General features: G+C 32.2%; 3 protein-coding genes across 3 annotated transcripts in view; 1 reads left to right on the top strand and 2 right to left on the bottom strand.

Moving 5' to 3' along the window:
- LOC137614956 (glutamate receptor ionotropic, kainate 4-like) overlaps positions 1-17500 on the top strand; it is a 251603-nt gene that overhangs the window by 181150 nt on the left and 52953 nt on the right. The window lies entirely within an intron of this gene.
- Positions 7767-11387, bottom strand: LOC137615231 (uncharacterized). The gene is made up of 3 exons (XM_068344920.1): positions 11245-11387; positions 9384-9507; positions 7767-7856 (listed from the first exon to the last, which is right to left on the bottom strand). Exons 1-3 carry the CDS (start codon positions 11385-11387, stop codon positions 7767-7769), a joined length of 357 nt encoding a protein of 118 aa, XP_068201021.1.
- Positions 11908-17500, bottom strand: part of LOC137614962 (glutamate receptor ionotropic, delta-2-like) — a 14994-nt gene continuing 9401 nt past the window's right edge. The window contains exons 9-12 of the mRNA XM_068344611.1: positions 15912-16137; positions 14170-14315; positions 12603-12701; positions 11908-12000 (exon numbers count right to left, since the gene is read on the bottom strand). Coding sequence (XP_068200712.1) covers positions 11908-12000; positions 12603-12701; positions 14170-14315; positions 15912-16137 — 564 coding nt within the window. The remainder of the gene's footprint in view (positions 12001-12602; positions 12702-14169; positions 14316-15911; positions 16138-17500) is intronic.

Raw genomic sequence — 17500 nt, 5'->3', positions numbered from 1 at the left:
ACAGCAGCGTTATCTTCAAAATTTATCCAGGACCGAAGAGGAACCGGGTTTAGGAAGCCTCGTCTGCTGTGCTTCGCCCCTCGACTAAGTGTTGCCAGATTGATTAGTGTAAAAATTCCCAAAAGTCATGAATAAAAATTCCCAAACCAACCTAATAATCCCCATTTCCACATATATATTTTCTTCTGATCATATAGGCTTTACTAATTTAGAAATTAATCGCTATACTTCATATAGGTACGAGTAAACTAATTGCAATAAGATAAAGATTTACTCTTCTTTGTTTCTTCTTCATAGAAATTTGTACATAATATCACCATCAGACAAAATCCCCAAATCTAGGGATAAATCCCCATATCTGGCAACACTGCTAGGCTCGACTGAGACTCCAGCCCAGTGTTGCCACTGGTTCTGCTTAAGAATTCCGCCTGGTAAAGAAAACGGCCTTTAAACGCTGCGGTATCGGAAACCATCAAAGCATCCGCCGAATTAACCAAATATATACTCACAATTTCTATACCTTGTTATGTTAGTTTTAATTGAAAAGACAATGCAGATCAAAAGATATAAAAAACAAAGACTCCATATTTCAAATATAAAACAGATTTAAATGCAAAAGAAAAATAGTTTTTCAACCTTGATAACTATGCGGTAATATTTTCCGCACCAGACAGAGTAAAACGGAAATCGGAAATTAATATGATAGAGATCATATCCCTATTCCACTTACGGGCTGCCATTAGTGCAAGAGTGAGTGGTTTGCTCACTTTCTGTAATTGCTTGAGGGTATAATCGGGCACACTATTGTATCTTGTTTCTCTTCCTCTTGTTATTTTCAAACTTTTATAGTCTACATATGAAAGATTTATTTTGATATCATTATTATTCTTAAACTTCTCATGTAGTTTTTCCTTATTTCATTTCCTCACCGGGCTATTTTCCCTGTTGAAGCCCTTGTGCTTATAGCATCCTGCTTTTCCAACTAGGGTTGTAGCTTAGCAAGTAACAATAATAATAATAATAATAATAATAATAATAATAATAATGATACCTAACCACCTACCTACGCATACACGAACATATGCATATTGTTATATTTTCTGAACTCAATGATAGTGCAAGGGCATTAGAATATCCTGGTACCAGTAATAGATATATAATCCCTTGGCTTAGGAATTATCTTTCAGAACTATCACTATATCAACCACGTCTTTCAACAGTATGTTTACGCAGATGATAAAGATACTTAATTATGACCAATTGTATGTTTCATCTCAATGTTTGCATACAAACAATTAACTGTCGACTTCCTTTATACTTTACGAAGGCAAAGCATTCATGTGAATTGACTGATTAAACATTGAAATAGTCTCATTTTCCTTTGCTCTGAGTACGCTATTACTCCTTTTGATGAACAACTTAGAGGAAATATGAAAAACCGCATTACTCAGCTGTAGCGGTCAAACGAATATTATCCCTTGTGATTTATAACTTAGAGAAGATATGAAAAACCACATTACTCAGCTGTAGCAGTCAATCGAATATTATCCCTTTTGATAAACAACTTAGAGGAGATATGAAAAACCACATTACTCAGCTGTAGCGGTCAAACGAATATTATCCCTTGTGATTTATAACTTAGAGAAGATATGAAAACCACATTACTCAGCTGTAGCAGTCAATCGAATATTATCCCTTTTGATAAACAACTTAGAGGAGATATGAAAAACCACATTACTCAGCTGTAGCGGTCAAACGAATATTATCCCTTGTGATTTATAACTTAGAAAAGATATGAAAAACCACATTACTCAGCTGTAGCGGTCAAACGAATATTATCCCTTGTGATTTATAACTTAGAGAAGATATGAAAAACCACGTTACTTATCTATAACGGTCAGTCGAATATTACCCATTTTGATAAATAACTTAGAGGAGATATGAAAAACCACATTACTCAGCTGTAGTGGTCAAACGAATATTATCCCTTGTGATTTATAACTTAGAGGAGATATGAAAAACCACATTACTCAGCTGTAGCGGTCAAACGAATATTATCCCTTGTGATTTATAACTTAGAGGAGATATGAAAAACCACATTACTCAGCTGTAGCGGTCAAACGTATATTATCCCTTGTGATTTATAACTTAGAGAAGATATGAAAAACCACATTACTCAGCTGTAGCGGTCAAACGAATATTATCCCTTGTGATTTATAACTTAGAGAAGATACGAAAAACCACATTACTTATCTATAACGGTCAATCGAATATTATCCCTTGTGATATATAACTTTGAGAAGATATGAAAAACCACATTACTCAGCTGTAGCGGTCAAACGAATATTATCCCTTGTGATTTATAACTTAGAGGAGATATGAAAAACCACATTACTCAGCTGTAGCGGTCAAACGAATATTATCCCTTGTGATTTATATCTTAAAGAAGATATGAAAAAGCACATTACTCAGCTGTAGCGGTCAAACGAATATTATCCCTTGTGATTTATAACTTAGAGGAGATATGAAAAACCACATTACTCAGCTGTAGCGGTCAAACGAATATTATCCCTTGTGATTTATAACTTAGAGGAGATATGAAAAACCACATTACTCAGCTGTAGCGGTCAAACGAATATTATCCCTTGTGATTTATATCTTAAAGAAGATATGAAAAAGCACATTACTCAGCTGTAGCGGTCAAACGAATATTATCCCTTGTGATTTATAACTTAGAGGAGATATGAAAAACCACATTACTCAGCTGTAGCGGTCAAACGAATATTATCCCTTGTGATTTATAACTTAGAGGAGATATGAAAAACCACATTACTCAGCTGTAGCGGTCAAACGAATATTATCCCTTGTGATTTATAACTTAGAGAAGATATGAAAAACCACATTACTTATCTATAACGGTCAATCGAATATTATCCCTTGTGATTTATAACTTAGAGAAGATATGAAAAACTACATTACTCAGCTGTAGCTGTCAAACGAATATTATCCCTTGTGATTTATATCTTAAAGAAGATATGAAAAACCACATTACTCAGCTGTAGCGGTCAAACGAATATTATCCCTTGTGATTTATATCTTAAAGAAGATATGAAAAAGCACATTACTCAGCTGTAGCGGTCAAACGAATATTATCCCTTGTGATTTATAACTTAGAGAAGATATGAAAAACCACATAACTCAGCTGTAGCGGTCAAACGAATATTATCCCTTGTGATTTATAACTTAGAGGAGATATGAAAAACCACATTACTCAGCTGTAGCGGTCAAACGAATATTATCCCTTGTGATTTATAACTTAGAGGAGATATGAAAAACCACATTACTCAGCTGTAGCGGTCAAACGAATATTATCCCTTGTGATTTATAACTTAGAGAAGATATGAAAAACCACATTACTTATCTATAACGGTCAATCGAATATTATCCCTTGTGATTTATAACTTAGAGAAGATATGAAAAACTACATTACTCAGCTGTAGCGGTCAAACGAATATTATCCCTTGTGATTTATATCTTAAAGAAGATATGAAAAACCACATTACTCAGCTGTAGCGGTCAAACGAATATTATCCCTTGTGATTTATATCTTAAAGAAGATATGAAAAAGCACATTACTCAGCTGTAGCGGTCAAACGAATATTATCCCTTGTGATTTATAACTTAGAGAAGATATGAAAAACCACATAACTCAGCTGTAGCGGTCAAACGAATATTATCCCTTGTGATTTATAACTTAGAGGAGATATGAAAAACCACATTACTCAGCTGTAGCGGTCAAACGAATATTATCCCTTGTGATTTATAACTTAGAGAAGATACGAAAAACCACATTACTTATCTATAACGGTCAATCGAATATTATCCCTTATGATATATAACTTTGAGAAGATATGAAAAACCACATTACTCAGCTGTAGCGGTCAAACGAATATTATCCCTTGTGATTTATAACTTAGAGAAGATATGAAAAACCACATTACTTATCTATAACGGTCAATCGAATATTATCCCTTGTGATTTATAACTTAGAGAAGATATGAAAAACTACATTACTCAGCTGTAGCGGTCAAACGAATATTATCCCTTGTGATTTATAACTTAGAGAAAATATGAAAAACCACATTACTTATCTATAACTGTCAATCGAATATTACCCCTTTTGATAAACAACTTAGAGGAGATATGAAAAACCACATTACTTATCTATAACTGTCAATCGAATATTACCCCTTTTGATAAACAACTTAGAGGAGATATGAAAAACCACATTACTTATCTATAACTGTCAATCGAATATTACCCCTTTTGATAAACAACTTAGAGGAGATATGAAAAACCACATTACTCAGCTGTAGCGGTCAAACGAATATTATCCCTCGTGATTTATAACTTAGAGAAGATATGAAAAAACCACATTACTTATCTATAACGGTCAATTGAATATTACCCGTTTTGATAAACAACTTAGAGAAGATATGAAAACCCACATTACTCAGCTGTAGCGGTCAAACGAATATTACCCCTTTTCATAAACAACTTAGAGGAGATATGAAAAAAACACATTAATCATAATCAACGAGAGCGATCAATAATCACGCCAGTAGTCATCAATAATTACTCCAAAGACATCACCATTAAACAACAACTCTTAAGAGAGTATAGGTAATATCATTTACTGTCATTATGACATAATAAGTAAACACAAAAGTGTCAAGGCCTTTAGAAATTGATTTATCATGATAATCTCTGAGTAGTTATTAAATTTTGAATTATTGTTTTGGAACAATTATTTATAAAAGGAAATTAGTAGTGATATCATACCCAATATATGCAAGCATTAAAGTGGTCAGGTGTTCTCGAAATAAATTAGTTCGGTTACAAATTAAACGTTATATTTTGTAGAGTTTTTTTTAATTAAAAGAGTTGTTCTCTTTGTAGATATTGATTATATCGGAGCAATATATAGAAGAAAACGACTACAGAAGTACTTCCTGAGGTTGAAGAAAACGAAAACTTTATTAAAGAGGATACTGTAACAATTTCTCTCTCTCTCTCTCTCTCTCTCTCTCTCTCTCTCTCTCTCTCTCTCTCTCTCTCTCTCTCTCTCTCTCTAAGGGGACAGTTAATAGAGGCATTCAAAATTCTTAAAGGATTAACAAATGTAGATTACAACAATCTATTCACGCTTATCGCAAATCAGTCCAGAGGTAACAGAAACAAACTGGAATTGAAAAGATACAATACCACTCAATGTGGAAATTTCTTTACATATAAAATAGCAATTACTTGGAATAGACTTCCAGCGGATGTAGTAAAAAGTAACACGGTAAACGAGTTCAAGAATAAGTTAGACAAGATCATAAAAACTCTCTAAATGCTTAAACTAAATCGCTCTACCAAAGAGCAAATGGAGTCTCCGCGGATGGAGTAAAAAGTCCTTCAGACATCCAAAATCCCTGAAACTCTCTCTCTCTCTCTCTCTCTCTCTCTCTCTCTCTCTCTCTCTCTCTCTCTCTCTCTCTCTCTCTCTCTCCTACATAGAATAGAGTTCCAGCGGATGTGGTAAACAGTATCACGGTATATGAATTCAAAAATAAATTAGACTTCATAAGAGCTCTCTAAATGCTTAAACTAAATCGCGCTACCAAAGAGTAAATGGAGTCTCCGTGGATGGACTAAAAATTCTTTGAGACATCCAAAATCCTTGTAACTCTCTCTCTCTCTCTCTCTCTCTCTCTCTCTCTCTCTCTCTCTCTCTCTCTCTCTCTCTCTCTCTCTCTCTCTCTCTCTCTCTCTCATAGAAATTTGATTCCCAGTGTTCAGAGAAATTTAAAAAGAACAATAGTTATCGTTCTTAAATAATTTTCCAAGGAAAACTTTTATCATATAATGGTGAAGCATCGCCTACATATACGTCGAAAATCTTGAAACTTTGACAATATCAGACAAAGGAAAACTTTGACCAACTCTGGACTAAAAGGTAAAAAATAAAAACCACCCTCTTGTCATAAGCTAAGTTTTGCACAAGTGTGTATCCATATTATTTGTGAAATAAAGCATTTTGTAAAGTGTAAGGAACATGTTTAGGAATCATCTTACGTCCCGGAGGGTATGATAACATGATGTAGGCTACACCATTTTATCAAATAGATATTTCCAACCTGCGTTTTTTCTATTGGTCGGTAAGCAAATACGGATTATATTTTATAAAATTTTTCGGTTTCCTTTGCTTTCATTTACAACCATAATGGTCTGCTTTGTTAAATAATTTTCTAGTTGCATGCACACATTTGTGTATATATATATATATATATATATATATATATATATATATATATATATATATATATACTGTGTATACATATGTATATATATGATAAATTCTGTCCATTCACACGTGTTTTTCATATTCAAATAAGCCATATAATTTAATAGTTTAATGTCTGGATTCTCTCTTATACCTTGCGATCAGAGACCTAAGGGGGAACCTCTCAAAGACAATAGCTTCTAGCCGGCCCGGGAATCGAACCCTCGTCCAGGAAGCTGCACGAGAGTGACATACCATTTTCCTGCCTATTAAACTACTTATTCTTAGTTTTTTACTCCGGGAGTACTTTTCTTGTGTGCTACCATTACCTTGCTGCCTGTAGAATAAGTATTTCTTTCTCCCTACTTCCACTCACAGGTAGACTTTTCAGCCTGTCAGCGGGATCAGTCGTCATTTCATACTTCTATCCTCAAATATTCCTTCTCTCAGCTGTTCAATTGTTGGCATATTGTGTTTTGTTAATATCTCTTCAAGGCCATCCCTCCAGCGTTTACGTGGTCTGCCTCTCGAACTCCTTCCATCAGGTGTCCAGCTCCATCTTTTCTTTGCTATTCTTTTCCTCCATTCTCATCACATGACCTAGCCATCTTAGCTGTCTTCTCTAATCTTCCTCATCATAGGGACCCCTTCAACTGTTTTCCTGACATCTTCATTTCTTATTCTGTTCCTTACTTTTTTTATGCAATATTGCTCTAAAGGTTTTCACCTCTGAGGTTTGAACCTTAATAATAATAATAATAATAATAATAATAATAATAATAATAATAATAATAATAATAAAAATAATAATAATAATAATAATAATAATAAAACATACGAGCACGTAAAAGTTAAATGATTTACCAGATGTCCTAAATCAAAGCAGGATGTAGAAATACATTGTATTTATTGTAATAGGAAAAAACTTTTATTTCAATATACATGTATTTTTTGAGGGCTTGCCTGGTGAATATAAATTCCACATATCTATTTAACATTTAACGTAGTTTATTTCTCTTTAATTTTGCATATACACACTCTCGTATGTATATATATACATATATATATATATATATATATAAATATATATATATATATATATATATATATATATATGTATATATATATATATATATATATATATATACTGTATACATAAATAGATAGATACAGAGGCAGATATACTGTGTATATGCATATAGTATATATAAGTTTATATAACTATATATATACATGTAATTATATATATATATATATATGTGTGTGTGTGTGTGTGCGTGTGTAAGCCTGTGTTTGTGTGAATATATGTACGTTCATAAGTATGACACCTTGAAAATTTCTTTTATCATACTAAAAAATCAATAGAACTTTCTGAAAATATTTAGCACGACAATTTTCCTTGCAGTTGGTTACAGGCTCTGCCAAATCCTTCCTCAACTTAACGTCTTGTGAAGAAAGCCGCAATATTCTCGATGCACAATGACAATGCTGCCAGTAAGTAGCCCAGAACAATCACGAAAAACGCTGCCTGAAAGAGATATTGACATCCTTCAGTTAAGTGTTAAGATATAATTGTTAATGTATCTTTTCTTACACTGTTAAAAAAAAAATTGTGAAAAACGGTAAAAATCCTGGAATAAATGTTGCCAGGTATTTTCTGTTTTAAAACGGATTTATAGACGTTAAGGGGTAATATTACAGTCACCAACCCGTAAAAGATAATGACAAATTAAGTAGGAATTAAGGTCGTCTGTATTTTACGGAAATACGGCTGAGAACTGTATATTTTAACGGAGAATTTACGATTAGAATTACGGTTATTTTTAAGTGTAGTCATATTTCTCGCTTGGCATTGAAATTCTTTTTAGTTAACTTTATTATGCTTGATAACCTTAAGATTATAATTCTCACCCAGCAAATCTTTGGAGTAGATTAGCTTTAAGCCTGTGGGACTTTTCATTGGAAATATTGGGAAACTCAAATTCTTTATATAGCCATTATAATTATAACGGAGAGAAGTAAACGTGCGCTGTAAATACCACTTAAATAACTCCTTGAAATATTCTAGGCCAAAGATAGAAACATAACATTAAACGTTTTTTTTTAATTGTTCAAGTTTCCTCAAATGACTCCCTGAAACATTCTAGGCCAAAAATGGAAACAGAACATTTTGGGAATTTTTCAAGCTTTTAAGTATAAATTTGTAATCCCTTTTCTCTCAAGCCTATCTCACTTCTTGGTATAAGGGGAAAGATAACCTTAGAAGCATGCAGTGACAGTAAATACCTCTAAAATGACTCTTCAAAACATTCTAGGCCAAAAATGGATACATTAAATTTTGGGGGATTTTTTTTTTTTCAAGTTTTTAAGTATGAATTTGTAAACCCTTTTCTCTCATACTTTCTCTCACTTTTTGGAAGAAAGGGAAAAATACTATTTAATCTATATAAAATTTTCACAGTGACTGCAAATACCACTAAAATGACTCCCTGAAACATTTTAGGCCAAAAAGGGACACATTAAACTTTGGAATTTTTCAAGTTTTTAAGTATGAATTTGTAATCCCTTTTCTCTCATACTTTCTCTCACTTTTTGGAAGAAAGGGGAAAATAGCATTTAATCTATAAAAATGTTCACAGTGACTGCAAATACCACTAAAATGACTCCCTGAACCATCTTAGGCCAAAAATGGACACATTAAACTTTGGAATTTTTCAAGTTATTAAGTATGAATTTGTAATTCCTTTTTCTCTCACAGCTTCACTTCTTGGTAGAAAAGGAAAAATATCCTTTAATCTATAAAAACGTTCGCAGTGAATGCAAATACCACTGAAATGACTCCCTGAAACATTCTAGCCCAAAAATGGACAAATAAAATTTTTGGGGAATTTTCTAAGTTTTTAAGTATGAATTTCCTATCCCTTGTCTCTTATGGAAACTATTTTTTTTTTTTTTTTTTTTTTTTTTTAAGTATGAATTTGTAATCCCTTTTCTCTCAAATTTTCTCTCAGTTTTCGGAAGAAAGGGAAAAATAACCTTTGATCTAGAAACATACCTGAAGGTGAGTAAGTGTAATAGCCATAGATTTAGAATCATCATCACCACCAGCATTAGTTACTTTGAAGAATTCATCATTCGACCATTTTACGAAAATACCGGATTCGATAATTTGTGCTAATCTGGAAAAAAAACAGCAAAGCTTAAATGAAATATAATGTTTTAAATGATTTTGAATTATTAATGAAACATCATTACAATATATGCAGATCATATTATTCTATTCTTTTAAAACGGCAAAATGTTTTGTTAATGAAAATTTCAAGAAAATAGAGATGTGGCCAAAAATAGATACTATTTTTTTTTCTTTTGTTCTCTTTTTCTTTTTTTTTATTGCGTTCAAAAAAGCTGTATAATATCATGCTATATTATATGATCCAATATAAATTCTAACCAAACAACAAGCATTAAGTTTTGGGTCTCCTAATGAGATACTATTTAAATCTAAAAAGTATTATTATTTCATCTTATTTACAAGTATCACAAACTAATAACTTATACATAATTGCCGACATTCATTCTAATTATATCGTTATACTGAAAGATTTCGGAAGTAGAAACAATAAAGGTATAAAGGCCGGTCACGAAATGCAGAGGCAAAGGTCAGTGACATTCCCCTATCAACCAGAACAATGCCCTAGAGCAGTGATTCTTAAACAGGGGGGCGCACCCCCCTAGGGGGGCGCCAGTAGCTTTCAAGGGGAGAGCAAGTAGTGAAAATAGTAACAATGAAAATAAAAATGTAGTAATTATGATGTCTTTTGTTTTACTATACTACATAAATATGTATAAATCAATTACTAAGGAGGATGTGAAATATTTTTTGATGTGGTCATGATCCATGAATGATTGTATTTAGAGTAAAAACTGTTTATTTTTGCAGTAATTAGTATTTTTTCCAGTATTTTCTATCAATGTAATAACTGTAATCTGTATAATGGTAAAACAGTTTGAAAAAAGATTATGATAAAATTTTGTTTCATCATAATATATTTATTTTACCCATTTTCTATGAACAATGTTAATTTTATTGAAATATAGTACAGTGCATTCCTATGAAAAATCAGCAGCAATTAAATAAAAATTTATCATTCATCCATATACTAACATAACCAATGAAGTATACAGTATTAGCATACAAAACGCAACATATTGTTTATAAAAAACAATACATACATACATACGGTACTTTCTACTTTGGCAAAAATTTCAAGGGTGGGGAGGGGGGCCGTGGGACCTATACCTAATGCAAAAGTGGGGCGCAAGGCAAAAAAGTTTAAGAACCACTGCCCTAGAGACTAGCCATATATACATAAGATCAGAACCCTAGCTCCCTCTTCACCCAAGCTAGGACCAGGATGACTCAGCAGGTAGACCTATAGGCTCCCCAAAGCCCACATATGTAGCTCACAAGGATGGTGAGGCTGCTGCGACCAAAATTAATTAACGAGTTTGAGCGGGACTCGAACCCCAGTCTGGCGATCACCAGGCAGAGACGTTACCAACAGACTACAACAGCCACGCCACTATTACTGTTGCTATAGTCATTTTTTTTAGTTAGGCAGATTTGCACAGACTCGCGGGAGTGCCCTTCTAGCGCGTAAAAGTTTTCTAATATCTGATTGGTCGGAAGTATCTTTTTCCGAATACTTCCAACCAATCAGCTATCAGGAAACTTTTCCGAGCTAAAAGGGCACCCCTGCGAGTCGGTGCAAATCTGCCTCACTAAATAAAAAAATAAAAAAAAAAAATAAAAAAGTACTATAGTACTTTTCGTACTAGAAATCAGCACAAGCAAGGAAATGTGGTGTTCAAAATACTCAAAGACGATGAAGTAAAATATATGAAACAAAACTCACACACGATTAAAATGTCCCTTGAACGGAGCTCCAGTGGGTATGGCAATGCCAAGATTCTGGAAAAAGAATAGCTGTCTGCCATAGTAGAACTTCCTTATCCCAAATGTGGCGGCCAAGTATTTGATTTTGTCCACGGTGCCCATATATACGTATTTACCTTTTAGGATCTGAAGGAGGAAAATTACATTTAGTTACGTTCACTTGTTTAGATACAGCTTGTTATTTTCCCAATTTTATATTTCAGACTAAAGCTGGGTTTACTCGGTCGAACAGTTCATCGAACCCGGTTGTCGAACCTGCTTATCAAACGGTTCGAAGAGGTGGAGTCAGACACAACTTAACTTGAAATAAAATAAAAGATCATTTGGGTTCTTACCTTTTTATGATGTATCTGGTATCAAATTATGTCTTCAATTTGCCTAATCTCCTGTCGTTTTCGATGGATCTCTTTCTCCAACATATTTTTCTTATATTTTAAATACCAGATTCTCAAAGTCTGGCATATGAAACCACAAATGCATGAGGCTTGTGGACAATGAAGCCAACAAAAGTCAGGTGAAAACAGGCTTTCTTCGAACCGTTCGACGAACGTGTTCGACAACCAAATACCCTGTTCACACGTTCGAACATCACTTAAAACACGTTCGACCGTGTAAACCCAGCTTAACTTGGATATGGGGGCAAATTTTTTGGGATATAGTCTGGTTTTCCTCCTTTTTCGTCTTTGCTACAATGAAGAAGAGGTCCATATATGAACTAAATCACGTTTGTCTAAGAGTTTATGTCATAAGATATAAAGGAGTGGATTTAGTAGTTTCTAGTATTTTTTGTTCCTATTTTAATTTTTATTAAAATTCATTTCTACACCTATATCATTTTATCATTATATCTTAATCAAATCTTTATTTAAGCAAACAGTTTATTTTTTACTTTTTATTGATTTATCAAAGGTTTTTTTGTTATTTCTTTTTATCACTTGTTTACTTATAGAAAATATTGGTTATAGTAACCAGAGCATTAATACCTCTAGTACTATTACCATTAATGATACTGCTGGTAATTTTCCTACTAAACTCCTGATCATAAAACTTCTCTTTTTTCCTAGTTTCTACCACTTCTTGGTTTCCATTACACCAAAAATATACCCTTACCTTAATTATATATCGCTCCTACTCATAGGTCAAACCAAGGTCCTACTAAACTCCTGACCTTAAAAATTCTATTTCTTCTTAGTTTCTACCACTTCTTGGTTTCCATTACCCCAAAAATATACCCTTACCTTAATTATATATCCCTCCTACTCATAGGTCAAACCAAGGTCCTTTGAATATATTTAAAGGATCTTGTGTCAAACTTACCCGACTAACTCCTTCTGAGAGTCCACTAACAAAACTCTCTGATCTGTCTTTATGGTTGAAGAGCGCCCATGTTGACTTATAAATACCGCTTTCGGCATCCTGCAAAGAGAGAGTTGGCATGAAAAATAGTCCTTGATATTGCCATATCCTCTGTACCATAGTCCTTCACTGTCTTGGGTTAGAGTTCTCTTGCTTGAGGGTACACTCGGGATCACTATTCTATCTTGTTTCTATTCCTCTTGTTTTTATGAAATTTTTATAGTTTATATATGATAGATATAATTTAATGTTGTTAATGATAAAAAATATTCTTTTTGATTGTTATTACTTTTCTTGTAGTTTATTTATTTCCTTGTTTCCTTTCCTCACTGGGCTATTTTTCCCTGTTGGAGCCCTTGAGCCTATAGCATCAGGCTTTTCCAACTAGAGTTGCAGCTTGGTTAATAATAATAATAATAATAATAATAATAATAATAATAATAATAATAATAATAATAATAATAATAATAATAATAATATCCTACACCGTTAAGAATTTGCCGTAAAGACGGTAAAAATCCTGGAATAAATATTTCCTGTCATTTAACGTTTTAAAAACGGATATATTGACGGATATATTACGGTCACCAACCCGTAAAAGATAATAATACTGTCGCCTGTATTTTACTGGAATACGCTTAGAAGAGTATATTTTTACTAAGAATTTCCGATGAAAATTACGGTTCCTAACAAAATAAAAGCTAGGTTTTTGTCAAAAATGGTCTATCATAAAAAGGAGAAATATTAAAACAAGAAAATTTAACAAGTTAGCAAAATAGGAACTATATTTTTGTCAAAAACATTCTATGATAAAAAAGAAAAATAGCAATACAAGAAAATTTAACAATTTAACAAAATAAAAACTAGGTTTTTTTCAAAAACATTCTATGATAAAAAAGAAAAATAGTAATACAAGAAAATTTAACAATTTAAAAAAATAAAAACTAGGTTTTTGTCGAAAAACATTCTACGATAAAAAAGAAAAATAGTAAAACAATAAAATTTTACAATTTAACAAAATAAAAACTAGGTTTTCGTCAAAAACATTCTATAATAAAACAGAGATATAGTAATAAAAAAAATTAATAAGTTCACAAAATATAAACTAGATTTTTGTCAAAAACATTATTATTATTATTATTATTATTATTATTATTATTGTTATCATTATTAATACATACATACATATACCAAGGCACTTCCCCTAATTTTGTGGGTTAGCCGACATCAACAAATGAAACAAAAACAAAAAAAAGGGGACCTCTACTCTCTACGTTCCTCCCAGCCTAACAAGGGACTCAACCGAGTTCAACTGGTACTGCTAGGGTGCCACAGCCCACCCTCCCCCGTTATCCACCACAGATGAAGCTTCATAATGCTGAATCCCCTACTGCTGCTACCTCCGCGGTCATCTAAGGCATCGGAGGAAGCAGCAGTAATAGTAAAACGAAAAAAATTTATCAAGTCACTTTCGGTGTTATGAATAAATGATCAACTATAAATCAGAGAAAATAAGAAATATCCTTACTCTGAAGATATATTCATTTGTGGTATCCCGGTTGACGCAGAGAGTAAAGCCATCCTTGACAGCTTTCGGGAGATCTCCCAGAGAATCTATTGGCTTTTCGAAGGCCGGGATAGCAAGAACTGCAGTCAGAGTCCCTGAGTACAAAGCTGGAAAACAGCAAGGATTGGTGATAAAATGATATCATATAAGGAAATTAGATTATCTGATATATTCGTGTATTGTTACAGACACAAAAAAACTGATACATACACACACGCACACAAACACTCATACACACACATATATATATACAGTATATATATATATATATATATATATATATATATATATATATATATATATATATATATATAAATATATATATATATATATACATATATATACACATATATATATATATATATATATATATATATATATATATATATATATATATACACATATATATACATACACACATATATATATATATATATATATACATATATATATATATATATATATATATATATATATATATGAGTGTGTGTTTGTGTGTGTATATAAATATCAACCACAGTGGCATTGAATAACAAATTCTACTTTTGGAATGTATATCCAATGGAAATTCATTTATGATGAAAGCCTCTGGCTTGGCAGAGATTCGAACCCATCCCAAAGTAGAATTCGGTATTAAATTCCATTGTGATAGATATTTACATTGATTAAAATCTCGAGTGTTAGTGATATATATATATATATATATATATATATATATATATATATATATATATATATAAATATATATGAATATATATGTATACATATATATATAAATTTATGTATATATATATATATATATATATAAATATACATATATATATATATATATATATATATATATATATATATATATATATATATATATATATAAGATTTTTTCGAAAATATATCTATTCTTTTACGGTTAAATTTTAGTATCTGTGTACACTAAAAAGAATTCCCCGCTTAACTTATATTTCTACGAAGCTTCTTTATTTTTTTCTATATAAATCGAAATGGTTCTGACTATGTTTTTCTATCTCTTCACAATCACTTATTTTTCTTGACTAAACTTAAGTACATGTAAAGTTCCATACACCTTTTTTTAGGAGAATAATTTTCAAGTCACATAAAAACCTCAGTGATTGATATGTTTTAAATTTTGATGAAATTATAAATAATATATTTTTTCGAAAAAAACTTCGAGAATAGCTCCTAAAGCAGTGTTTCCCAACCCTGGGGTAAATTACCCCAGTGGGGTAATGGACCCATATTTTTGGGGTAATCAAGATGTTCTGAAATTGAGTTATTCACCTTCCCATAATTATTGCCATAATTCATACACAAAATCTGCAATAATTATTTTATAGGAAAAGTCAATAATTTTAACTATAAGCAGCCAATAGCGTGCTACATGATCCATACAGTTCATCAGGTGGCTGCAAAAAATCATCCGATGTAACCGGGTATATGTTCAATGGGGTAATTGATTAGTTGGAAATAAAATTTTGAGGTAATCATTTAAAAAAGGTTGGGAAACACTGTCCTAAAAGCTTTCTAGACACTTTTTTATATTCTAATTGTAGATTTAAGATGAGTTCTATAAGAAAATAAAATTTTTAGTTCAAATTTAACTCTTCTAATGAAAATTACACAAAGCAACTTTTCTCAGCGCTCTGAAAACCAAAAAAAAAGAAAACAAAAAACAAACAAAAAATTACCTGCATTAATCAGACAGAAAAGAAACCAAGACATCAAAAGAATTTTCTGCGACCAGTACTTTGGTTTGATCTCGTTCCCTTGATTCACTAAATTACGAAACATCTGGAAGGAGTATTTCTGGAGGCTCTGGAAGGACCAGCTTTCTTCGTCCCTCAAGGTTATCCAGGATATAGCGAAGAGTACTGGACCAATGATTAATGTGGCGAAGATGAGACAAATCCAGACCTGTGTATTTGAAATCTATGTTGAATTTTGGAGAAGGGGCTATTTTTGCAACATTTTTTTTTTCGACAATATGAAATCTATATTCGAAAAAGAGATCTTAGAGACAAAATCAAGAAAGTAATTTAGAAATGCATATGGAAATAAAAATGCAGACCTGTGTATTTGAAATCCATGTTGAATTTGGGAGAAGGGGCAACCGTTTTTTTTTTTTTTTTTTTTTTTTGACAATATGAAATCTATATTCGAAAAAGAAATCTTAGAGACAAAATCAAGAACGTCATTTAGAAATGCATATGAAAATAAAAATTCGCAAGAGTTTTTTGACAATATGAAACGTTTATCGGAAAAAGAGATCTTTGAGTCCAAGTTAAGAAAGGAATTAACAACTGCATATCAGATAAAGAAATATCACAGGAGTTTCCCAACAATAGGAAACCTATATTCGAAAAAGAAATCTTTGAGACCAAATTAAGAAAGGAATTAACAAATGCACGTGAAAATAAAAAATCCCCAATAGTTTTTTTGACAGTAAAAAAACCTACACTGTTAAAAATTTGCCGTAAAAACCGGTACAAATCCTGGAAAAAATGTTGCCAGAAATTTACCGTTTTAAAAACGGATATATTGACGTTAACGACTGGTATTACGGTCGCCTACCCGTAAAAGATAATAACAAAGTTGAGTCAAATTACGGTCGCTTTACTGAAATATGGCTGAGAACAGCAAATTTTTATGGAGATTTTCCGATTATATTTACGAGTTTATTTAACAGTGTATATCCGAAAAAGAGATCTTTGAGTCAAAATTAAAAAAGGGAATTAAGGACTGCATATGAAAATATAAATCCGTCAGTTTGTTATCTTTCAATTGGCGAACAATGCAAAACCTGGCTAGTACAGTGGTAACGTGTTTGCCTAGCATTTGCATGGCAAGAGATCGATCCCCGCCCAGGACCGTGAGTTTAAGCTGTTTACTGGGGAGGCTACTGCTGTGTAGGGCACCACAGGGGGGGGGGTGGGCTTGCCCGGCTGACGTTCTGGTGAGCATCTATTCTGATGGAACCGGAACTGAAACCAGTCACCTTTAACCTTTAACCTTTTTAATTCAGATCCGGATCAGTATTATCTCCAAAATTTAACTGGGTCGTCCATGACGTAAGATTTATCTATAGTGACAATTCCGTCAAAATCTGTCTTGTAATTTTGACGTAATCCTGTCCATAGACGCATACACAGACAAATAAATAAATCAACTTGATTCTAAACCTTCCTTGGAAGATGTAATAAAAAAAAAAAAAAAAATCAAATCACAGGTTATATACTAAATCCATCTCCGTAATTTTTACCATATAAATATGAACGTA

The sequence above is a fragment of the Palaemon carinicauda genome, chromosome 2 (genome assembly GCF_036898095.1).
Source record: "Palaemon carinicauda isolate YSFRI2023 chromosome 2, ASM3689809v2, whole genome shotgun sequence".
In the NCBI taxonomy this organism is placed as follows: Eukaryota; Metazoa; Arthropoda; class Malacostraca; order Decapoda; family Palaemonidae; genus Palaemon; species Palaemon carinicauda.
The sequence above is the reverse complement of the archived record's forward strand: the minus strand, read 5'-3'. Positions and strand labels throughout refer to the sequence as shown.